Genomic DNA, 26521 nt, shown 5'->3' with positions numbered 1-26521 from the left:
AAAGTGTTCTTACCTTTTCTCATGGAAGAAACAATTCTGCTTAAATATGAATTAAATTCTGTTTACTGTGTATATCACCACTGACTTGCATTGCCTGTCTACTAGCATATGTATGAGGTTCTGCAGATGGAACTACTTGAAGCATTGTTCATAGGGTGAGATAAACTGAGCAGCAATATGTTTGTATTTGTCTCTGAGTGCCCTCATCTACACAAACATTAACATAATATCAGCATTGCTCATGAAGTGATTATCTAATTACTATAACAAGCATTATGTCTACGCCTTATGCCTTGTACTGAGCCAGCGCAGAATGGCCTCTATTCCTAATGTTAAATGTCAAGCAACTTTATAATCATTGCTAATTGTTCATAAATCCAGGAATCTGCAATGCAATTATACAACAACCCACACACATTCTAGCTGAATAGTTTTGTGGTTTAGAATTAGAACGTCATAGGGTGTTATTTACATGTAGACAAACATTTTTGCTATGGAATGGTGCTGGAAAAAAGCAAACATGGAAAATGTATTAGTGGAACTTCACTGTGAAATATTTATAATCCAATTCCTCAACTGTCCATTAAAAACACAGTGCCATACCTAATTAAGTAGTCTTGACCAAAACTAACTGGATGCAACATGTTTTGTGATCATCTGCCAAGTTATTGATTTCCGGCAGACTCATTGGGTGAATTCAGTTTTTTTCTGCAGCTAAGTATCTTTTGTTATAGCTTATTATTGTTATTACAGTATTGCATTGTTTTGTTTATCTGTCTTATTATTAACTTCCTCACTCATAACCTCATCACACGCACGGTTACAAGACTTCTCTAGAGCTGCCCCGACTCTGGAATGGTCTTCCTTGTCCTATTCGGCTTGCTCCTACTTTCTGCTCATTTAAAAGAGCGCTCAAAACCCATTTTTTTTCAAACTTGCCTACCCGTCTTCTTCTGTCTTTTGAAACCACCACTACTTCCCACCACTACATATCTCCCATTCTATTGTGTGTGAAATTCACCCACCTACTAGATTGTAAGCTCTTCGGGGCAGGGTTCTCTCCTTCTGTATCACTGTCTGTATTAGTCTGTAATTTGCAATCCCTATTTAATGTACAGCGCTGCGTAATATGTTGGCGCTATATAAATCCTGTTTAATAATTAATAATATCAATAAAATCTGACTTCTTTTAGTGCCGTTTGTGAAGAGATTTAATTGCTACATGGTGGTAGGCTAAAGTCTCATTCATAAAACAGAAGACAAAGTCACCAGCACTCCAAAGTACAGGATTCCTACTTTATTGTAAAAGCACAGGGACCCTTCCTCAAGGCAACATAGTGACCATTACCATCGTTGCAATGTTGCGAAAGGGACCCTGCGCTGATTTGAAACATTGGCATTTCAAACATTGGCTGTCTTCTTATTAAATTAGTGATATATGTAAAATTAAAAGGAAAGTAACATTTAATTAGTTACTAACTCTGTTAGCTATTTTCTTTGTTAATTTCTTTCTTCCCTTTGTTTAACTTTTTTGTTCACTTCTTAGTTTTTTGGCAATGTAAAAAATATTTTTGTATAGAATTTAAGTACTGCTATAAAAGGGAAAGGATATCACAAAATAAAACATCTTTTAATGACCTTTAGGCTACCTTAGGGTGGAATTAAATATGTTACTATTATAGTGTTATTGAAATTATTTTCTCTTTTTATTATGCTTATTATGGCTTAATAATACTGGTTAAACCATGTCACAGCACCCAACTTTCAATTTCATTTAGTGATATCTTTTAGGCCAGTGGACAGCAGTTGTCATTTTTGCACCCTGTGCTGGCCTGGTAGTTGTATATTTGGCACCTTTGCATTGAACGCAGTAGCTCTTTTTTTTTGACACGGACAACTGTGTATACTTAGAATGGTCCAATACATATCCTTTTCCTATGATGATCTGCAAACCGCATCCCCCATAAAATTTCACTCCAATTTAGAAGATGCCAAAGTGTGTGCAGAAATAGAATCCACCGTATCATATATATATGGGGTCAATGGAGAATTGGCGGAATGCCGAGCACCCTGTCTGTACAGCAGTCTTCCATTCAGAATGATCATGTGTACCTAGCATGAGCTTGTAAATTTAGATGGTTTGCTGTATTCACTGTCCTCTACCATAAATATACTCATTGGTATGTATCTTATATATTGGTTTGCAAATCACAAAAAAAAATGGAAATGTATAAGGCAGGTCATTCACCAGGGCAAAGGATGGATACATACCAGCAGCTCCAGCAATGACATTAACTAGCAGAAAAGTGGAAGAATATATTTGTAGTTTTGCAAGGCCATTTTACTTGCACTGTATAAAATCAATCTACACAGAAAAAGTTTGTAACTGCAGCATGGCCGTAGTATCCTACTGGCTGCTATAGCATCAGCCAGCAGCAAGCACTGCTTTAGATAAATGACCCTGTTGTTTTTCTATCAAGAATGTTCATATAAAGGGAAAAGTAATCCCTAAAGGTAGATGAAAATTGACAGGCACACACCACTTGGGTTCTGTATGGTTAGTTAGAAAGAAATTCAGGGCTGCTGGAAAAGGACCTGGCAAGAGATATGAGCTGTTTTTTTCCGTAAGGGAGCTTCTAACATTGCAATGATATATATAGCCCTAGGGAGGTTGACAGTTCCAGAAATCTTTTAACTGCTTTTCTCTTTCAAAGAATAATGCTGTATATTAAATTGTAAGGTAGAACATCATTTAGCTCCATTCCTGGCTTTTAGGACCATGCTTAATTAATGTATTAATAGCAGTGTAGGCAAACCCAATTAAAAATTCTCAAGCATGATCTGCTATGACTATTAAGCAGTTATAAGTTGTGAATGTAGTAAATGCAATGAAATAAAGAAGCTATAGGGAGTGAATTTTACTTTACATGTATGCTTTATATGCCCTTTACCTGTATTACACCTATTGCTGAAATTTTTATAGTTGAATGCCGGGCTATAGCAAGTGGGCCTTCATGTGAGACCTAGTGAATAGAGCTCATTAAATGGTTTGGAAGGTCCATTGGATCACATTTTATTGACTTCGACACCAATCATTGGTAAGTTTACTAACCACTGAGAAATATGAACAACATCCTATAGGCAATGCAATGGTGCATAATCAATAAAAAGCTTAGCTCCACCCTGTTATCTGAGACCAAATTATTACCCTATTGAGTGGAACCAATTTTTTTTTCATAGTACAAAAGGAAAGGGAACCCAGGATCTTAATTACTGCAAATCAAAGATATAACAGTTCTGGCTCAATGTGTACATCAGTGGTCATTGTAAATACCTATGGAAGTTATGGTTTAACTGTTGACAAAAGTTTTATCAGTTTTGGAAGAGGGTAGAAGGGGTCATTAGTAATGCTGGTTAGTAAATGGCTGTTGTGCAATTATTGAGGAATAGATACCAAAACCAAATTTACCAGCTTTTAGTACACATCTGTTAACTTGGCACATCCCCAATGGCTAATGTGCCTCCTCCATAGTTCTGGCATTATTTATAAGGGTATAAAAGGCTTTAATTCAGTATACTGTTTAAATAAATGCCATGCTCATATTTTATTGTGAACTGTTAAATATACAAATAGGATAGAAGTGAATTGTTGTTGTATTGAGGACTAGAGGATAATTACTGCAGAGTGTTATATCATCATTTTGAGAGAAGAGTGGTAAAACTGTGCAATACAATATCACAGCTATCAGGAAACAAACTTCTATTGAAAAATGTTTACCTTTAATGGTAGTTCAAGGCCAAGGGGGGAGAGGACCTTCTGGGCCCATGGTCCTGCGGTGATCACGATATTTTTAGCTTGATAAATATCAGAAGTAGTTGTCACTGTAACCACTTGTCCAGGCTGAATGTGCTTTACCTTTTGCCCGTCTTGTATTACCCCACCCATTTTCTGAAATTGTTCCTGCAAAAAACAGCAGCAAAATGTTGGCATGTATACAAGTAAAGATATTTGTCACCATGGTTGGAAATGAGGGTAATTTTACCCAATAGGGGCCACATTCAGCAAGAACGCGTGCATTTCTAGGCTTTATCTGTTCAACCTAAAGATGGTGGAATTTTACTTTGATTAAATGTAACAAAACTTGCTGATAATTTGTAGTGTAGATTTCAGTGAAATTAAGGTGAGGATTACCTATTATTTGCATGGCCGCCTGGATATAAACCAATTAGAATGTAAACATGCTTAAACTACTCCATATTTTTTGCTGGCTGAGGAAGCACATTGTCTCCTGCAGCCCCTAAAGAGTTATGGTGCTCTCTCCACCGTAAAACAAAGAACTATTTATGAACAAAGCAATTTCACACTTTGGATGCATGCTCTCCGTAGAATGAAGACATGTCTGCACAGAAAATTAGATTTTTTTCTTCTTGTGGGTAAATACATTTTAATCATTATCTAATCTAATTATCAGGAACTTGCAAGCTTGTATCCAAATGGAAACATAAAAAGCTTTTTTATGATTTGTAAAAAGGTGTATAATTATCTATACATGCAGAGACAATTTAGATAACTAATAGATTTGTCTGTACCATTTAGGAAAAAAGCAATACCTGCACAGCTCTTAGTGCTTTGTCTGCGTACAGAATTCCACCATTATCATCGCAACAAGCAACGTCTTCGGGATTCAGGATAAGTCCGGGGTATTTAGCCATTACCTGTTCCCTGGTAAACCTTTCCCAAGATACTTTGTTTTGTTCCATATTTCTACATATTGATTCAAACTCTTCATTGCCTGGTGGAGCAATCACCAGAAGTCCTGTTTTCCTGCAGATATAATTTTACAAAGTCATTCTTATTGATTTACCAAACAGTTATAGTCGTGTTAAAAATAATTACAATTTTTCTTAACACTTATATGGTCGGAGGTCATTAAATCCTTGATGCCCAAAGCAAATTCAGCAGCTTCAGTATTATTATTATAATTATTAAACATATTGTGGAGCGTTATACAATAAATAGGGGTTGCAAATTACAGACAGATACATACAATGACACAGAAGGAAGAGAGGACTGTGCCCAAAGAGCTTACAGTCTAACAGTACAAATCTGTTAAAGTATAGCACTTATCCCTGTTCAGTCATTCATTGATCCACCAAGATGGAATGAAGAATGACATTGAGAACTGCTGCACACACATTAGATTTTTTTCCCGAGACAATCACAAGGGTAATCTAGTGTGTGAACGTAGCTTTAATCTATAGTTGCTCTGCTTTTATCCATCATGCTAAAGATCCTACTTTTCTTACCGTGATTTGATAATATTTAAAATATAGTATAAAAAGCATGCAATATTTAATTACCAGCAAAAAGTTTATTCTGATAAAGAATTACTACACTTTACTTTTGTTCTTATTGTATATATCAAATAGCAATTGTAATGTAGTGATAATGTGACAGTGTAAAACAGAAAACTCACTGTCGTATACCAAAAGCTCCAAACAGATCTATGTATATAGCACATAGTGTCAACCTTTCCAAAGTACTTACCAAATGTGTAGGTATACAAAGTGTTCTTTTCTTGATTCCTTTTATGGTTTATATTTTTTTCAAATGTGTTTAGCATTTGTTGACCATAGTTCAAGAACAGGTACAAGCATTCTGTATGTGCCATGGCAACCAGCTATTTTAATGTTAGTTATTGCCACATGCAATGGAAAGCAATAAAAGAAAAAAAAATGTATAGCAAAAGTAATATGCGAATAGCTATAGTTTATAGGAAATTACAATGTGTTTATTTTGACAAACAATTAAATTTGTTTTAAAAATAATAATAAATAATTATAAATAATAAAGAAAATATTTATTTCATGTATTTTATTATGATGAGAAACCAGTTAACTGATATTATTTTTTTTATCTTGTATTTATTTAGCACTGACATTTTATGTGTATAATCATATTACTACAGTCCCTCAGAGTGGCTCTCAATCTAATGTCCCTACCATAGTCATACGTTATTACCACAGTCTAAGGTCAATTTGAGGAAAGCCAATTAACCTTTGTAACGTTTTTGGGATGGGAGAAGTAAAAAGAGAGTTGGAGGAAACCCATACAAACTCCAAAAGTGGCCAAGATTGAAACCTCTGTCACTAGTTCTGCAAAGACAATGACAGTTTTTTTTAGTTGCTTGTTGGTTCCAGGTGCCCTTTACGTGGACAAATTATAGGTAGATTTCTTAGGAATAAAGGACAAGTCCATGTTGTCTAATGTCCACAGATTCTGAAACATTTATTATGCATTTGTATTTGCATGGACATTCATTGAGGTATGTTTCTTGGGTAATATGGAGGCAAGAAAAACTTGTCCACGTGGTCTAATGTTTATGTTATGTTTATGAGTTCTGTAATATAACATAGGTGTTCTCTTTCCCATGGGAACCATACAAAGTAGAACAAAATACCAGGTGGGTGGTAAAGGGTTAACGTGTCTTTCCTGGGAAATTGCTCAATGTGGTCTCTAGAGAATTGTTCTGCTGCATTCTGTGATGTCCATGAAGTGGCTTAAAATAGATGTATTGTTAGATGAAACACAGTGGAAGAAGCTCAGCATCAGCCTGCTTAGATGGAGAGTGGGGGGCTACATTAGTACATACAGAAACCCATGACTGGCAGCTTGGAAATGAAATATGTAAGGTGGGGTCTGGGGGATTTTTTTTTCCAAACAATTTTATCATAGAGGTGAAATTGCCCTTGACGGGGAGTCTTAGCCTGAAATAGCAATATACACACAAGAGACAAAGAACGTGCAGGGCACGTAGTGATTTTCATTTTAATAGTGGAATATAGTCCATGATAGCAGGAAAAGCTTTTAGGTACAGCGCATAGGAACAGGAGAGTAAGTCTAATGCATAATGAAAATAATAATAATAACTAATAAAAAGGCTGAGGTTTGTGTGGAACATAAGGGGTCAGTCAGTATAGCTGAGGGTTAGTTTAAGGTGAAATGAACATCACAATACATTTCCTGTATGGACCAGTCTATGTTGTCTGCTTCAACAGATCAAATCCTTCCTTTCATATTTCTAGTACATGAAGACTGGAATGTAATTGTATGCTATAGACAGTACTTTCTTCTTCATTTATAAGGACCAATTTTCTTTTAACTTGTTTCATTAGTTTAATTTAATTTAAAGTCCAGATCATGCACATTAGTATATAGACTCCAGTCTGATGAGCAATGAGTACAAAGGACATATATAAAGCATACTTGTCATTTGCTCTTCATGCTAATGCTTATTGGCTAACTCCTGTGTGAGCTAGTCCTTAATTAATAATAATCTTTAAGCTGCTCTTCAGGATTTTGCTTATTTTGCCACCACGGGTGCAGATCTTGGTGGTAGTAAGAAATAATGAAAAAAGAACAAGGCCAAAGTGGAGGAGGGTTCCATGTAAACAGCCACTGAACATGGTTCAGTCGGTCCTGAGATGTAGATTGTTGTCAGATAAGAATATCCAAAATCAAACGCGACTTCTTTGCTGGATATACAAGTTATTTCTCCTAAATCAGGAGATTATTGAAAATGCTCCTTAAGTATGCCTGTCCAGCCAGAAATCTAGCAAACTCCTAATTTCTATGTTCTCTGTGTCTCCTGCACTATTAACATTTAGCATTGTTCCTAGTTCTTTCTGAGGATGGACTAAAGTTAATATTATTATAGTTGACAGTGTAACAAAGCCTGGAAAAAAAGATATGCAGCCACAACAAGACAGCAAAATACACTATTTTGTTCAAAACTAATCGTGAATGTGTAGGGTTTAAAAAAGTTTTTCTTACCCACATACAATGGTCAATGGAAAAAAATTTGCAGTATTGAGTCTGTTGGAATATTTGTTTTTTTTCCTCCATTTTTCATATCTATACTTTGCAATACTGGTCAACTCTTTTTTAGTGACAATGGATGGTCAAGGTCAAATTGGCCAAGACAAATTGGAAGATGACTGCTGGTGGACTGGAAACATTCCACAGATTTTCAGTAGGGTTTTGACTTTTGACTTTTGACTTTGTCTGGGCTTTGATTAGGCTAACCCAGAACATTCTTTTTTTACCCCTAGGGTCATTGTCATGCTGAAAGTCAACAACTGTCTAGCAGTGGACAGCAGGCTTTTCACAAAGAATTTGATGGTATTTTTCCCCATCCATTTTCTATCTGGGCAAATTTCCCAGTCTCTGCTGCAGAGCAACATTCCATGACTGGATGCAACCACTTTATACGGCAGGTATTGTGTTCTTTGGAAGGTAAGCTGTATTGGCTTTACAACAGATGTACTTTTTTGTGTTGAGGCTAAATAGTTTGATATCAATCTCATCTGATCAAACACTTTTTTCTGCCTGGATTCAGAATCTTCAATATAATTTTTTGGTAAAGCTCAATTGAGACTAAAGTCCCGTACAGAGATCTGATGGACGTTAGAATGAATGAGTGTTGTACACACAGCCCTGGTATGCTCCCAAGAGGGGAGGGGAAGGTTGGGCAAGCAGAACCCCGCTGTACTCTTCACCATAGGAGAGAACAGTGGTCATCAACCCGTCACAGTTTCGGGGACCACAATTATCTGATGTGTGTACAAAGCTTTGGTGTGAGCTTTCCTGAGGGGTATTTTTGGTTTTCTTGCAACCCTCCCATACAAACAACATTTTTGCAGCCCTTGTTATATTGTTTTTACATACACACAATGACCACCCTTTGCCATAAATATCTTTAACGCTTTAAAATTACTATGGGCTTCTTGATAGCCTCTTTAACCTGTTTACTCCTCACTCTTCCATCCAGATTGGTAGGATTGCCTGATCCTGATGAAGAGGGGGAGCGGGGTACCAAACACATTCCTCTTACTAATTATAGACCGCTCCTAGGTATTGACCAGTCTTTTGAAAGTTTTGGGTATCCATCTCATTACTTGTGCCTGCCCACAACTTGAGATTTTTTAGAAATGCCTCGCCATCTTTGGATTGCTTTTTGCTGCACTGCCAAGAACTGGAATGCTCCAGGAATGGCTGAATTTATGCTTAACTAATCAACATGGTTAAAATTGATTTCAAGTGCAATACTATAGAAGGTGAATAGTGGTTGTTGTGGGATACTTCCTTTCAAATGGAGTTGATTCTGACTCAAAATGGAGCCATTTCAACTTCTAATCAGAAAGCTGAATATTCTGTGGGCATAATTTAGCCGAAGAGTGAATATAAAATCTCCTATCTCATGTTTTATATATTGCCTACAAGAAAACCTTTTAATTAGGCTAAAAGGCAACAGAATGTGAATATTTTGAAGAGAGTGTTTTACTATATACCCACTGCATATGGCTGGCAATGCATAATTGCTGATACTCCAGCCAGTAGGCCATGTACATCAACTATATGGTAGTATTTAGGTCCAAGTGTTTGTCTCTTGCCTGTAATAACAGACACATAACAGCACACAATACAAGCACAAAACATACAGCACATAATGTAGTATTTTTGGTTTACCAACACGTCTCTCTACTTCACAGGTGCAGAAAATTGGTTGAAAAGACACAAAAAAATCTTCCCATATACAGTATACCAGACCCTAGGATGGCGATCAGTGCTTATCTAAGATGTACAAATTGCTCATTGCTCAAGGAACTTTTAGAACCCTGTAGGAACCCTGACTGAGAAAGGCTGGTTTAACCTGATAGATGTTTGTCGTTTTTCAGCCTAAATAACTATGCGACTGTGAAATATTGGAAACACGGGAAAATATTTGTGTTTCCGACAGGATTTAGAGGAATATATTTTATTCATAGAGCAGCTACGTGCCTTAATCTTGCTCTGTTCTTTCTCTGCTCTGCATTCACTGAAGTTCCTCTCTGTCACTGCAGAAGATATGCGCTCCATTCAAATGAATGGATTTAACATTTCTCCTGCACTGCTAAGCTTCCTCACCTTTTTGGCTATCGATATCATTCTTCCCACCGCTCAGTAGCATAGACGTCTTCTTATTGACCACCACACTAATGAGCTGTGGATATAGTATATATAGCAGGAGTTCCCTAAGACATAAAGTTTATTTCAAGGGTTCCCCTATGTTAAAAAGGTTAAGAAAGATGGCTCTAACATGCTAGCACAAAATTATTGACCTCAAAGGCACTTAATATCTCTCAAAGAGAAAATTTAAATAAAAGAAAACTTTGCATCCAATATTGGATTGTTCCCTTCCCTTCATTGAAAAAAGGAAGGATGAATTTACTGATTGTATACTACCGTAAAACACTACCCAATTTGGCAAGAAAAATCTCTGCAGTTAACTTTCCATTTTTTCTTGGTGAAAGGTGTGCCTGTCTACTGGTAGACTAAAGCTTTGTACAGATGCAACATTTTTTCCGCCAGAGAGATCATTTGTGATTGTTGTGGGAAAATCTAATCCAATGTTAGTACAGCTGCCCCTTGACAAATTTTAACAATCCATGGCTGCTAACAATGGCTAGATTTTACTATGAGGCCAATCTACTGGTCCTCCTTACCTCTACTACCCTTCTCCATAGGACAGGATAGTGCTGTCTGTACATTGCTCATTCATCCTACTGCTGCTAGAAATAATAACGATGTGTCCAGCAACTATCAATAAAGCTACGAGAATCTTGCATGTGTACAGGGCTCGTTGTCCATCGTCCAAACGACTGTCCTGGCGGATCCATGGATGATGGATGATGAACAATCGTAATGGAATTGAAGGGGGAGAGAGCACAGAGGGGTGCCATCCCTTCGTTCTTCCCCTCCCTACTTTATAGAGCAGAACAGTGCTGTATGTACAGTGTTCATGCATCGTGCAGTCGTTAGTCGTTGGAAAGGATCGTGAAAGAGTGTGTTTATGAATTGTAAGACAAGCCATATACTGGCAGACTTACTGATAAAAGATGAGATATAGGCTGTGACCTCTGATCTACCAGCTGGAATTTATGCACCCAACTAAGTTGGAGTTTCAAACCGTTACACTGTAGAGAATCAGTTAATTAGTTGTACAGATCAGTTAATCAGTTGCATGGATTTTCTACAAGCTATAAACTTTTCAAGAGCAATAACATGCACTTTGAACATCAAAATGTGCCTATTGCTGCTTACTTGTTAACTCCATTCACAGGCCAGATATTGCAAGGGTGCCCAGGTATCAGTGCTTGAAAATATTAGCTAAATCAGACCTTATATTCCAGGAGGCTGACATCTGATTACATTCAGGTACCTAAGCTGTTTGCAGTACCAAAGCAAACTTATAATTTAATAATATAATTCTAAATAAAGAACTACACATTTGTATTATGTTTAGATCTGTCTAGTGTTCAGCTTTGAAGTGAACCTTTGCTATTCCTATGTAGAGTAAAGCAATATTCTTGCTCATGGCGTAAAGGTTACTTACACATTTTTGTTCACGTTGAATTGGTTGAAACTCATTTTACCATTCAAAAAAAAAATTTGCAGCATTTTTGGCAACACTCTCCCAACTTGAAATAGTGCTTTGTGTTTAAGCTGCCATCACAGGGCACTTATCTTAGTGAACAAAATAGCAAGGGAGTACGGTAATGGAGAAAGAGCATTCAAGTGAATCTGTTTATTTGCCCTAGCCCAAAAATCCCCCAAAGTGAAGAGAAAGGAAAAGAGAAGAGGTGGCTGACTCACATCTTAAACTGGCAAGCTACAGTCAACTGACTATCAGGAGAACACCAGGGAGGTCATATTGGGTGCTGGTATGACTGCAAATGGTCATGGAGCAACACACATGATTATTACGGTGCTTTTTATTTTCTATAAAGCATCAACAACTTGATGCAGAACTGTACAGAACATGCTTAATCATTCACATCAATGCGCCCCAGTTTAATTTACGTTCTGCAGGCATAGAAGATTTGCACACACCGGGGACACTGTAGTCACAAGCCAATTAACCTACCAGTGTTTTAATTTGTGGTGTTTTATCATTACTGTAGGAAGCTTTACAGCATTCCAATATTCATGCTCTGCAGCTTCCTCCTTAGTGTTACTTAAAAATCTAAATAGAATTTCATCAGCTACAATAGCACCTGCGGAAAGCTTCTTTAAATACTAACATGTAAGTATGAAAGTGTATAGGTTTACGTCTTACATGTGCAGTCTGTATGTGAAATGCCAAACCTGGGGTCAACCAGATTACTTTTTAGGATTCCCAGACGTTAAAGCTTATAAAGCAATAAATTTCACAGCAACACTCTCTGGTGGAGAATCATCTAGGTCCACGTGTTTTAAAGAACAGTGGTTGATTGTCCACTAGAGAATGTTACTAAATGTTTGAATTACTGCTTCATAAATAGTCCACTTAGATTATATTATATTCATTTATTAGCTGACTAATGAAAAACAAATCAGAAGTTAACATATGAGAACCAGAACAGTACACAGTACAGAACAGGAACTCTTTTTTAAGAATAAAGAACCCTTGTCCATGCAAGCTTTGGACCCGGGTCCATATTATTTGGTGACTCTAAGGAGGTCTTTCTCAATCTGTTTTCCCCTTGAAATTATTTGAGGTCTAGGGGAACCCCTAATAAAACCTACTGTTTTTTAGGGTTGGTCAGTTGCGTCTTTTGAATTGGTTGCCAGTTGATAGAATGCCCCCTTTAAAGTGCTGGTTAGAACAATACATTCACAAACACCTAAAAACATCATTAGAGTCCTGCAGTTGACTCTTCCAAGTGGTGTCAGCCCCAGATCTTTGTAGGTATCATAAAATGGGAGGTTGGTCAGCCACAGTTTGAGGAACCCTTAACAATCTTTGGGGGATTCAGGGAACCCTGGCTAAGATTGGCTGATCTAAGATATTGGCTACATTATTAAAGCCTGAAAATTTGACTCATATTTCTCTTTCATACTTCTTATAAACACCTCCTAACCTTTTACACATCACATACCAACATAACATATCCATATTGTACTCTTACACTAGCTTCTTATACTGAGCCATGTCAGGCAATGACAGCCCATTCTGTAGTCTATCAAAGATTCTTAGCAGCAATCATACAGGTTTGTCAAGATGTGACAAGACCTGTAAGGCTTAACACAAATCCTAACAAAGATCTCACATTGGAACATGGATCCCCTGAACACACAGGAACATAAGATAGAAAACAGGTGAGCAGCCAGCAGGATCCATAAGACTTGTAAAATCATTTTTTACAGGACCTACAGCTGTCTAGAATCAAAGATGAACTGCAGACGGATATAAAAGAAACAAATTATTGCACCGCTGTAATTGTGAATACATCATTAAATGTGTTTTTAAAATGCAGGCAATGTAACTTCCTGAATCTTAAATAGCCTATTGTAGTCTACAGGCCAGGAGCTGAGGAACAGAGATAACTAGACAAAAGTTTTATGTTAGGATAGTTTGTGGGTTATTGGTATCGTACCCAAGGTGATGGAATGTGCAGGTGGGAACCAACAATATTAATGTTGTCATTGATCTTAGGATGGTGGTGAATATTTTTAAATGCCTTTTTAAGCTTTTTGAGGACCTACAACCTGAATGCCTTAGTTATAATGATTGTTCTGCAGAAGGGACATTATCCGTCCTTCTGCAATAAACAACCTCCCTTCTAACAATTTGCACAATTTCATTTTTTTGACTTCATCAAGCCCCAGGGAACTTCTTACATGTTAGGTAAGAGTGTACAAGCTTTAAGAAATAGGAACATTATCACCATATTATGGGCCACATGGAACAGAGTGGACTGTTGCAGTACTATTATATGTAATCTACTTCAACAATCGCCAACCTGTGGTCCGTGAGAAAATTTTGGTGGTCCGCGGCCCTGGCTAGTGCACCCTTCTTGGAGAAGAACCCCACTGGGGGGCACATCGGCAAGAGCCGTAGACCAAGTCTCTCGTATTATTCGCAGGCTCAGGGCCGTGGGCAGGCTGTGTCTCTGGGCAGGTTCTGGCATCATGACCTCACCCTGCGTGAAGTTTCTTTCCCTTTGATTGACACAGCTCCCCGTGCATACATGGTCCATGGTCCGTAAATTTAGTGGTCCAAAAGGTTAGCGACCACTGATCTACTTAACACATGGGCTGTATTCTCTATATAAACACATACATCTCACATACATTATACACAAGGTTTAAACAAAAAAATTACCTTGACCATCTCAACCCTAACATTTTGTATGTTAAAGCATTCTGTATCATAAACAATTGCCAGCGTTTTCTTGTGTTAGCACATTCACCCCTTAGGTGCCTGTGCTTACACATTTTATGGTCCAAAGTTTTCATTGTCAAGTGACCACACGGGAGCATAATAGAAATTGCATGGACCAAAGACCTTCATTGTAGGGTTGCATGTATAAATTGAGAGACAGCTGCCAATTTACAAAAACTAAAAACTTTATACTGTCATCCAAAAGTACTTTAAAGCAAGACTCAAGTTTTGCTAAAGTTTTCTTTCCTGCCCATATTTAATATTTTTTAGGTGCTTGAACTGATGACAGTCCTTTAGGGAACTAAAACATCAGTGTCCATTTAAAGCAAATCCTAGCATAATGCCCATATTTATCGTACAACAGCGAGCCACAAATCTCTTGGGATGTGCCAGGCTTGTAACGAATAACCTTATATTTTTAATAATGAAATAGTTCTCCAGCTGTATGGAAACATTGTGTATTAAATATTTATGTCCATGCTGGAAGAGTAAAATGTTCTTAGTCTTCTTTCAATGTGACCGGATCTGCATACAGGTATATGTGTCAGTGCATACGGCACATGTTTTTAAACATTTGAGACCCAAACATGTCAACTTGGTAATTATAATCAAGTTGTAGTTTACAAAGCTTAAAGCTAAAATGTTAAATTTAACCATAGCTGAGCCTCAAGCTTTTTTATCTGCACCACAAGAGGTATTTAAATATGAAAAAGCAACATTACACTAAATAAGAAGTTTCTGAATGTTTAACATGAGATTACTATATCATTATGGGAGAAAAACCTTAAACTGATCTTTTCATGGAAGGGTTGCTCAGTCAAGCCCTGGGCCACTCCAAGGGAAATAGGAATAAGATCTATTTTAAAATGTATCTATATGCAAGAATAAATATTTAATGTATTACAGCAGGGGTTGGCAAACTCCGGCCTTTAGGCTAGATACGGCCTAGCCGGCAGTTCGTTACGGGCTAACGCTCCCTGGCCGATCTGGCCTAATGCTAGCCGTCAACCTGCGGCTCCAGAGCCGTGGGTTGCTGGCGGATCGGCCAGGGGGCGTTAGGAACTACTGGAGCCGCCAGAGCTCCGGTGCCGCCTCCTTGCTGTGGCTCCCCTATTTATTGCGCCCGGCATTGATGCTTCTGCCGCTGCGATAAATAGTGATAGCAATGCATACGGAGGAGAGGGATTTCACTTCATGGAGCGTTCCCTGGTGGTGGATGGAGCCATTAGGGCGGGACTCCGGCCTAGTGTGCTCCCGCCCACCCCTGAAATGGCTCAGAGGCCATAAAAGTTACCCCTGTATTACAGCTTACCAGCCTTTAGATGTAACGGCTTTGTAACAGAAACTTGTGGTGCACTGACTTGAAATTGAGCCAAAATAACTCTAGCAGTTCATGCTTTTTGTCTACAAAAGTAATTTTTTGCACCTCATTGACTATTACTTAATAATCTCTACTAATTACTAGGGATACAATTACCAAAATTCTACTAAAAATACCAGGGAAATGCATTCTTCCATAGAACTTGGGCAGAAATGGTGGAATAAAACGTGTTTAACTGGCAAGGAAGTATTTTTTTAGATTTAGTACAAAAACTACTGTCAAAAAGGTAATAGGGGCAAGATACTGACATGGAGAACATGGAAAATAACAAATAATTGCAATTCAAAGGGGCTTTAGGCATTGCAAAACAAAACAACATTAAGTGACATGCATAAACGATGTATACAGTGTTCATTTTTTCTTTTATAAAACACAAACAAATCTCTTGTGATGCAGTAATACAGCCCAATTGGGTCATCCATGCGTCATTCAAGATTCTCTCTCTTTTTGAAAACAATACTAATAACACATACATTTGAAGAAAACGCCTGAAAAAAAGGCAGAAATGGCAAATCAAGTTTTATAATGCATAAGTAGGAATCAATTTGCTCTTAAAGTAGAACCCTTGCAAACAGATAAAAATATATATAAATATATATAAAGAAGTGTCTGTAATAAAACACGGTTAATACTTGCCTGTCCTGCAATTTACTGAAGATCCACCCTTTCTCAACCTTTTTATCTCATAAGAACCCTTTAAATATTTTCCACATTTGAGGGAAACCAACCAATTCATTGGGTGTCAGTGGGATAAATGCTCATTATATTAGTAGTGAGCTGGAAGAATGCTCACCTTAAAATGTTGGCCTGAAAGCAACCCTAAAGACTCATTTCATGATGCTGGCCCTCCCAAGTGGCATTTGCTTAAGAAATATGCATAAACCAGCAAATGTGAAGTCAATCATCCATAGCTCAAGGTATGAGAATGGATGATTTGGCACAGCATTTCTCAACTAGTTCTTCTATATGGTGCTAAGGGTAATGAGTCATTTTCTTTTTGTTAGGCAATGTTTTAAATTCTGAACCAGATTCATTCTGGCTCACCCAGCTTCACTGATGAAAGCATATCCTCTCCAGCCTTGGGGAGCTTTAATAAATCAGGCCCATAGTAATTATAGAAGGGGCTCTGGGGTTACTTGGTTTATTCAAGGGTTCTAGCACATAAAAAAGAGAAAACTGAACTAGCACTCCCTGAATAATATTCTGCATCTGACATTTCCAGGGGTATGGGATGCCTGTATCCCATGCCACACAATGTGCCTTTTATGCTAGATTTATATTTGCCACAGCAATGGTCCCCAACCTTTTGGAGCTCACGGACCACTAAATCTTTAAATTCAGGACCGTGCATGAGCGGGAAGCCATGTGTCACTCAAAGGGGAGAAACTTCCCCCAGAGTGACGTCATGAGGCCAGAACCCACCCAGGTCTGAGTCTATGATGGGAGAGTGGGCGGGTTGTGTCCAGAGAGACAACCGGACCAACACCCTAAGCTTGTGATGGGTACGGGTCTGCACCCGATAGAACTGCAGACCACCACTGATCTCTGTGCTCTCGCGGCCCACCTGTCAGATGGACAGGGGGTTAGGGACCCCTGGCTACACCAGCAGTCGATTGGCGACAAGGCATCTGGCATACTCCGAAGTGATGGACGCAGAGGAATCCTTGGCAGCAGTAGAAAGAGAAGATCATCAACAAAGGCAATTCTTTATGAGGAACTTATTTTTTTAAATTGTTTTGGAAACAACAAAGTCCACGTAGGCATGAAGCTGCCACAATATCTGCCACTAATTTTCTGTTTTGTTCATGGAGCTTATGATAATGGCTCTTGGACAGAATTATAACTTATAATGCCGCCCGTCTTTCCTTGAATATTTGCTGGTAATAACACAGCTTTGTTTAGTGTTACAACATTGCACACAGTCAATAAAAAGATTGTTTCTCTGCAGAAAAGGTAACACTTAGCTGTCAGTTGTAGGTCTATATGTCTGTACTGTCATAAGCCATCCCTATTTCTAAGCGCACAGTCAATATTATGTAGAATTTTCCCCTGTTCATGACTGATTGGACTGACGGTATCACAGATTGCCAATTACCAAGTAACATTGATCATGGCTCATTTTATTACAACTCATTTTAAAATGCCTTGTGGCGAAATCATCAATATTTTTTTTCAGAGTCAGAAGGCAACAGGAGAGTTTGCACGAAACCCAATGTGTAATTGGAATGAGCTAGAGAAATTAAAATCAATTTGTACAATAACTTTTCAAGGACTAGATAACTGGAATACAGCAATAAGATTTTCTTTCAGCTATGAGTCAGGTAAATGACAATACTCAGAGTCCTTCCAGCAATTGTACAAACTGCTATGGGTATAGGGAGGGCTGCTGAAGGTCACGGTAGTGCTGTAATCATTGGCACAGGAGGATAACTTTGTGCCTGCTTTGTGTGCCACAACTGATGCATCTGCCATGAGTCTGAACAAGAGAATGATGTATTGATAGATGGGTTAGGGGCCATTAAGACAAAGGAGTTATGTGATTTCTCTTAGAACTGTGCTAACGAACTGGGATAATTAATTCAAAGATGAAGTTAATTCGGATGTGAGAGCATGACAGAATTAGAATAATTAATACCTAATGATAGACCGCAATTCTCCTCTGTTCTTTGTATAAAACCCTTAGCGGCTACAAATAATTACATCACATAGGCGATTATGAGTGTTATACATCTACGGAGAAAAATAGGGAAAAGAGTGATGTGAAAATGTAAGAATGGAACTATTTAATTATAGAAAGTTTTACAGCTATTTTCATGTGACAGTTTTTAAAAGGATTTCCTCTTTTCATTATAATAATAAAAATGTATATTATTGTCAAATAATGGTGCTTTTATTTGATAGGCAATGACATGCAAGGGCTTAAAGAAAAAAAAAAAATCCAGAAAATTGCTCTTAAAGTTTGTGTAATTGTTTTTTTTTTTTTTTTTTGAAAATTCAATTTCAAACTGCCTTAAAGCTGGCGTCCAATGCACAAAAGCCGGAGCAGCCCAATTTATCTATAGTTCTCATGACTTGTCAAAGTCATACAAGGCCCCAGTCCCTCCATCCTCCTACGTCTTTCAATATGCAATGTAATTGATTATTAGGGAGGCTAAGAGGGGGGGGGGGGGGGTTAGCCAAGATAAACTTGGAAAAATCATGATTTACCAATATACCAAGTTATATGTCACATTACATAACTTTAGGAACATTTCCAAGTTTACTATTCATTTTGACATATTATTCTAATTGAAGGTTAACTTTTTTCATTCTGTACAACTGAGTTGCTCAGATTTCCATGTTTAGTTTGTTTAAAAAGAAGTTTATCAATCATGTATCATCAAGTATACGCATAGCCAACGGAGGGCAAAGGTGTTATCAAAATCCTACACATTACAATTCATCCATCTAATCAACTGCCATCTTGCACATTTTAGTGCAGTCTAAAAAGCTGATTTTTTACTGTGAATGTGTATACATAATTAAGGTGGTTATATAGTCAGAGCCTTAGAATTATGCATCAAATTGTCAAAACAATGGTGGAATTACCTGCAGAATAGCACACACTATTGTTTTGGAAGCTGGTGGTAAGGGAGGCCTAATGAACAATTGCGTTGCCGCTGCAAGCTTGCCCAATGGGCAATCCTACAGTAAACCTGTCAGCAGCAGAAAAGGTTTCCATGATCTGTCCTGAGTTCAGCTGATTCAGGGTAAGGAGCAGCCACAGTGATCTACAAGGTCAAAGAAACAATTCCAAAGCCTGTAAAGTGTAATCTTTCATTAGATAGGTCATCAGGGGATTTTGGTAGCAAACCCTCTGGCAATGGTGATTTATGCACAGAACCAACTGGATTTGACTGTAACTATTGAACTTCTTCTATGCCTTTACTAGCGTGATTACAGTATTATTATTATTGTAATTATTAAACAGGATATATATAGCGCAAACATATTATGCAGCGCCGTATAAAAGCTTTGCATCCAAAGAGGACTTCCATTACTGAATTGAAGCCCATTCATCTGCTGATTTATTCAGAGGGTTTCGGAACTGACTGGACATAGAGCAACACCAAGTACCTGACCTCAAACACAAGGAAGATCTGCAAAATTATATGACCTCTTTAGTGTTTGGTTTGGAGATGAATTTGAGATGTAATAAAGGAAGGAAGGATGAAAACTGGTCACCCCCCTAAGAAAATCCAAATGTTTGATCTGTATTCTAGGATCTCAAGTACAGCCACTGCTGCCATAACACAAATTGCTTATCTTACCCTAAAGGTTTACACATGTTTAAAGCAATTATTTGTTATTCTCCTTGGTGAAAATCTAGAGTGTGTACAGCTGTCCACTAATATCTTTAGGGGTTTCTTACTAGGGATGAGCGGGCGAGTTTTTAAAACTCGATCTCGCTGCGAATTCAGCCGTTCTCACTTACATTCATTGACCAGCTCAGTGTGCGATCCCTGGCACTAGAGGTTAAATAAGGACAAGTCTCCCCATTAAAAACCTTTAGTGCACTCTGATTGGTTGAGGAAAGCTTTCCTCAGCCAATCAGAGAGCATTAGAGTTTTGAATGGGGAGACTTGTCCCCATTTAACCTCTAGTGCTGGGGGGTCTTCCCAATAAATGCAGCCGCGGCTGCATTCATTGAGGAGATCCCCGGCACTGGAGGTTATTTAACCTCTAGTGCCCTGGGGATCGCACACTGTTCTTAATGAATGCAAGTCTCCCTATTAACCTCTAGTGCCCCGGGGAACGCAAACAAGAGGATTCCCAGGGACTTCTGTGAATCCCCTGTGAATCATCCTGTTATAATTTCATCGATCTTCCGATAGTTTTGCGCAATCGGTTCGCCGAACTTTTGTGGAACCATAGGCATTCTCGCCCATCCCTATTAGTGACCCACCATGTAGGTCACTGTAGCTAATAGCCACTATTAGTATAATAGTTTATCAACCTTTCCGCTCATCTAGAACAAAACAGGCCACAGAGAGCCGAGCAGCCTGTATGTAAAGCCTTTGCTCTTAAACAGTCATCCGACACAATCATGAATGACCATTTTGAGCACTAATAATTGCTAATATGCATTTAGCATAAGACAAGATATTGTAGAGGATCACCAAGGAGCAGTATGACGTTTACCTATTTAGGAGAAAAAAACTGTAGTCATCATATATAAAAGCCCCATTATCTATAGCACTATAATGAGGTATGATAGGAAGCAATTTGCAAGCATTGTATTCTGTTGTTTAGTCTATAATAATGATTTTTATGTTTTCTAAGGATTTAGTAATGATGAGCATACCAATAGGTATGTTCAATACAGCAACACCATGTAAATGTATATACTGGTGTTCCTGGAAGAAGAAAATATTCTTGCCTTAGGGTCATGTTAGGAAGATTAGCCTGTCGGTGTTTTTCAAAACAGCCAAGCATGTTAGCACTTCATTTTACCGGCCAATATAAATCAATACCGATAAGGGATTACTGTCATAAAAGCTTTAATATATCCTACCATGCCTAACAGCATTTACAGAAATGAATATTGCTCTTGTGACATCTATGTTTATGGAGTGTGTTCGTCTGTGTGACATTCATTCATTTTTGATGGTTGTTGGCTATTGTTTCTAAATGCTATGTGAACAATCACCCATCCAACACTATCACTAGGGGGCAGCATAGTTCAGCTTGCCCCTTTTACTTGCATTAACCCTTTCATCAGATGTTTGATGTATTATTGCAGATAAACTCATTAGTGGTACAGATTATAATTTACTGATGGTTGATCAGGGAAATGTATTTCTGATAAAGCATTAAAAGTATAAAAATTTACAGCTTACAAGTCCTTGGATGGGATGGCTGCATTATTTTCTAGGCCATTTAAGTCCATTTTCAGTAATTTTGGGAAAATACCTGTTTATGTTGCCAGAATTGTGTCCTTCCTAAACTGAAATCTCAAAAAATGCTATCAGTCACCACAGCCATCCTTTGTGAACTACATAGCAACACCTCTCTGTAATTTTAATAGAGAGGAGTAGGGAGGCAGCTGAGAGAGAGGTAGCAAATCAGGAGAGCAGTCTAGGGGACAAAACTTTTTCATATACATTTCAGTGAATGCAACATGTTACCCTGGAGCAGAAAGTTTTTTTTATTGCCAGAATCATTAATAGTAAATGAAGGAAACAAGCCTCAAATCAGAAAACTATTGTATCAGATTAAGGCAATTTATATGATAGGCACCACCCAAATGTTGTTGAGTTGCGCAAATTTAGAACAATGTTTATTTAGTGGATGTGATATTAGAGATTGAAGAATGTGAGCTTTAGTTTGCAAAGGATTGGACAAATGTTATTTGAAGTTGGGTGAAAGTTCTTTTAAGTTCGGAACCGCCCCTTTAAGTCTTGATCGTCACCTGTCTGTAAGATTGTTTTTCTAGCCAACATTAGAAAGGTGAACATTCTGGATACCAATGTAAGAGGATTTTTCCCAAATATCTTTTAGCAGGTATCATCGAGACCCCAAATAAATTGTTTTTTGTAGGGTTTCCCTGAGGCATAAATATTAGATCAAGTGTTCCTTGATGTTGAGAAAGGCTAAGTTAAGATACACTGCAAGCAGATAGAATTGTCACAGATCCCTGCAGGACCAGGGGATTTGCGGCCTCTTCAGTGTCACCCACTTTGCACTCCCCTGCTGCCAGGTGCTACCCCCTTTATCCCTGTCACCTGCCCCTTTACCTCAGAAGATTAGAATGTTCCGCAGACGTACTGCACCTGTTGGTGAAAATGTAAGCACCAACTGAACTGCCTCTTTTCCAGCACTCCCTCTGGTGGTGGGTTAGGATGCCTGCAAGTCACAAGGCCTCCATCGATGACATGACCCTTTCCTATATAAAGAAGTGACTAGCCTGAACAAAGAGTTCATCTTGGCTCAGGTTCCAGTTGTTCCTGTTTCCTTCTCCTCATTTTGATACTCTAGTATACTGACCCCAGCTTTGTCTGACTACCCCTGATTGCTCGTATGACTACGTTTCTGCCTTATGCTTCCGCTTACACAGAGGCATTAAGCCTGCAGCGCAACATCCTCACCTCTAGAGGCTCTGGAGAACACTGGGCTGTTGCTTGCACCCGTACACATCTCTGCCAAGTGGGCTGGTGACTCGGAGGGTCCACCATCATGCCCTGAGACACCGTGGTAGGATTTTTTTTTTATTGCTGGCCCGGAAATAAGTACAGCAGCTGATGTTTGTATCGGGCATGGCAAAGATTGTCACAGTGATACAAACAGATGAAAGTCTTAGAGTCTCTGACCTATAAAGTTTGATGCCCGATTCCCTCTCCAGCTCTGCCCACAGCTGGTAACATTCCTGCATCATACTGGTGTAAAATTGTTCTGAGTAGGCTCTGCGAATAATTCTTGTTTGTCCATGAGAGCTGCCTCTGGAGTGAGGAAGTGGGAACTGAAAAACAAATAGAAAGAGATTTATTGCTACTGTAGAGGAAAACATACATCTCCTTTATCCAAAGCAATAGAATTATTCCATATGCATATTTACTCAGTCCAGATATTGTAAGTGCTCACAACTGTGGTGACCATATGTCCTCACATTCCAAAAAAACTTGGCAGAAGGCAGTCTCACAACTGGCAAGTTTATCTCATTATGCTTCAATCTCATTATGTCTCAGCGTGTACTACTGTGTACAGTGTATTAGAATATTAAATCTAAGTTTTATATTCTATTCTCTTTAGTAACTGAACCCTCAAATTCTATCTACATGAAACATCTTACTAAGTGAAGGTAAAAGTTAAATGTATATTAAAATTCCCAGATGTTTCTAGAAATCATAGAAAGAGTTACAGTTATATTAACTTTTTTAGAAGTCTTGGGGCTTCTTTTCTTTGGATGGGTTCTACTTTTAAAAGTTGAAGGGAAAAATCTGAAAGTAACTTGATAGAGACAGTAATGTCACCCATTATTGTTACTGGGTCTTAATACTTGTACAAGTTGTACATTTACAGGAAGCACTGTACTATGCTCTGCAAACAGCACACAACTCACGTGAAACACATTTTATTGAACCCTATCACGACAAGTATTAAGAATGAAGAATAAATAAAATGAAACCATGAAACATGACATCCTATCTAATTCTATCTTTACTGTGGATATTAGTCTTTTGCCAATATTTGGTGAAGAGAAGAATACTGGTGAAGAGAGTTAAATCAAACTCTAGTGAGGGCTGTCTGTAATCATGTTTTAGTTCTGTAGGAACAATTTGTGGTAAACTTGAAAATATTCACTGGAGAAATGAGAGGGTTGACTAAATTGGATTTTGACCTTTTTAGTAGTTAGGCCATTAAAGCTGTATTAATTCTTTACATTTAGGGTTTGGCTGGATGATTTTTTCTATATCTTGCTAAAATGTTGCTAAGTCATAATAATAAAGTCTTTATTAATAAAACACAATACTCAATTTTATATTTTCATTTGTTAGATTTTGCATAGAGTATGAACAAGTAGGACTCTGTCAACTTTCTGTCCATGTAACAGTAAGAGAGGTTAGACCTCTCCGCTTATTCTTGCGACCATTGTTCTCAAAACAGAAAATGATAAGAACGTTACTGTTACTTACAGTTTGCTTTATCACCAGTACAGTGATAAAGTGTATGTGAATCCAACAGTACACACACACAAACTTTAAGTTTGATATTATTCACCTCTCTATTGTAAATTTAAAAAATGGTTTGGCCTTAGATATACTTTACCCTCAATTTCTGGTTAATGATATTTCTATATATAGCATAAGGGGTCAGTCACTGGCTTCATCCCAATAAATATACCAGGTGGATAGACATAGCTTATCCTTTATGGCCTTTTCCTTTCCTGAGTCCAATGCACATCCCAGATATTTTTGGAAAACATATTGGCCAAGAAGAAACTGCTTCTGTTGTACAAAGTAGGCATTAGGGTTGATTTACTAAAGGAATATAGGCTGATCACATAACAGGATGAATTATCTCTTGCAATAGCTATTTAGCTTATTTTGGTAAATGAGATAAAACCCATGAAGTCTTAAACCATTCAATCATGTGCATGGAAAAAATCCTGTTATTTTAAATTTCCTTGTACCTGTTTGGGTATTCTTTGCAAAGTGGACTATTACCACATTCACTGAGATAAGTGAAATACCCATTGCAAGGTGATAACTCACTATTTACTAGGTAAACAGCCTAATTCATTTAGTTGATCACCCCTGTTTAAAAATTAAATCTCAGCTTGAACTAATTTAGGAGATGTATACTAATTACTGATTCAGTGGCTGACATTGTGAGTGGTGGTGGTGCTGTGTATCTTCCCTTCAAGGACTATTACATTTTTTTGTATTAACAGGTTTTATATTTAATGAATTATTCCTCATTTATACATTTATTCTCTGTAATTATTATTCTAATTAATCTGTTGGAAATGTAAATCTAAAAATATTCAATCTCTTTGTTACAGCAGGTTAAAAAATCGAATATTTAAAACACTCAAAATGAAAAGATTTGTTGGAATGAAAACCAAAGGTTATTAAAGGACATATATATTTTGGGTTAATTAAATTTTGTTCATTATATGTAATACAGATATTTTTCAGAGCATGATGGGACATGGGATGGCATACATAAAACCAGACCAGCATAAATAACTAAATCTCTATCCAGCACTCACCATTTTTTACAGCTAAATAGTTTCTGCTTTGTTCACCATGTAAAATGGCTTTGTGGATGTCATCATCTAGGTATTTGAAACTCACTAGACATTAGATTCATATCTAATTAAAAGCCTAAGGGTATATGAAGTAGTGAACAAGCACATCGTCCATCTCTTTCAAATAAAATTGTTATTGTGTCAGCAGTGACAGAGATGTCCTTGGAGTATCCCTGTCACTGCAGAAAGGAAAAAAGTTCTGGGATGCAAGTGATCAGAGATGTACGAGTCCAAACATTCATATGTCGACAGTTGAGTGGAGAAAGCCACAGATCTATAACAGTCATTTTAAAGCAATGTGAAAGTCAATAGAAAGTCCGACTTCTACTGGTAAACGACATCTTCATCAGTGTTCTGGTAGACTCATTGACTTATAGTTGGAATAAGCTCTCTCTCTCTCTCTCTCTCTCTCTCTCTCTCTATATATATATATATAGCTCAATAAATAAATAAATATATATATATATATATATATATATATATATATAATAAAAAAAACATATCTATATAGTAGCATGGGAAGGGATACAATAAAAAAAAACCTCATGTTGTTTTTGCTCTTTGTGTACCCAATAGGCATATATACCCTTTTATCCTCGTGGAAATTGTCACTGGAAATGAGGAAAATACATTTTGCAGATGTCGCCAGAACAGAAAGAGAAAGCTAATCTTCTAGTGGGGATACCTGTTACTGTAAAATCGGAACTCAGCAATGACTTCTAGTCAATTTTTTTTTAAAATACCAGTACTCTAAAACTGGAGCAGTGTTTCTCACCCTTTCAAATATGGAGGAACCCTTTCCAAAAACTTTTAGGTTTTCAGGGAACTCCTGCCATAATTACCATATCCACAGCTCACAGTATATTAGTGTGGTGGTCAGTGGGAAGATTGTCATGCAGATATCCAAAAAGATTATTAGTGCCCTTAAACTAACCTAGGAAGAACAAATTGCTTGTTGCTCAAGGAAGGCCTAGCAACCTCTAGAGCAGGGGTCAGCAAACTTTTTTTGCTACTAGGCCATTTTAGGAGGTCAAGAAGGCACACTAGGCCAGACTGTCCATCGAGTCCCATGCTGATGGCTCCGCCTAAAGGGGAATCCCTCTC

The 26521-nt window shown here is 37.8% G+C and overlaps 1 protein-coding gene across 1 annotated transcript in view; it reads right to left on the bottom strand.

Annotated features, from left to right (window-relative positions):
* The window catches only part of PIPOX (pipecolic acid and sarcosine oxidase), a 38932-nt gene that overhangs the window by 10182 nt on the left and 2229 nt on the right, over positions 1–26521 (bottom strand). The window contains exons 2-4 of the mRNA XM_072430456.1: positions 22977–23125; positions 4612–4825; positions 3779–3961 (exon numbers count right to left, since the gene is read on the bottom strand). Coding sequence (XP_072286557.1) covers positions 3779–3961; positions 4612–4825; positions 22977–23125 — 546 coding nt within the window. The remainder of the gene's footprint in view (positions 1–3778; positions 3962–4611; positions 4826–22976; positions 23126–26521) is intronic.

Source organism: Pyxicephalus adspersus, chromosome 1, assembly GCF_032062135.1.
Source record: "Pyxicephalus adspersus chromosome 1, UCB_Pads_2.0, whole genome shotgun sequence".
NCBI classification, from domain to species: Eukaryota; Metazoa; Chordata; class Amphibia; order Anura; family Pyxicephalidae; genus Pyxicephalus; species Pyxicephalus adspersus.
This window is presented reverse-complemented; position numbering and strand designations above follow the sequence as displayed.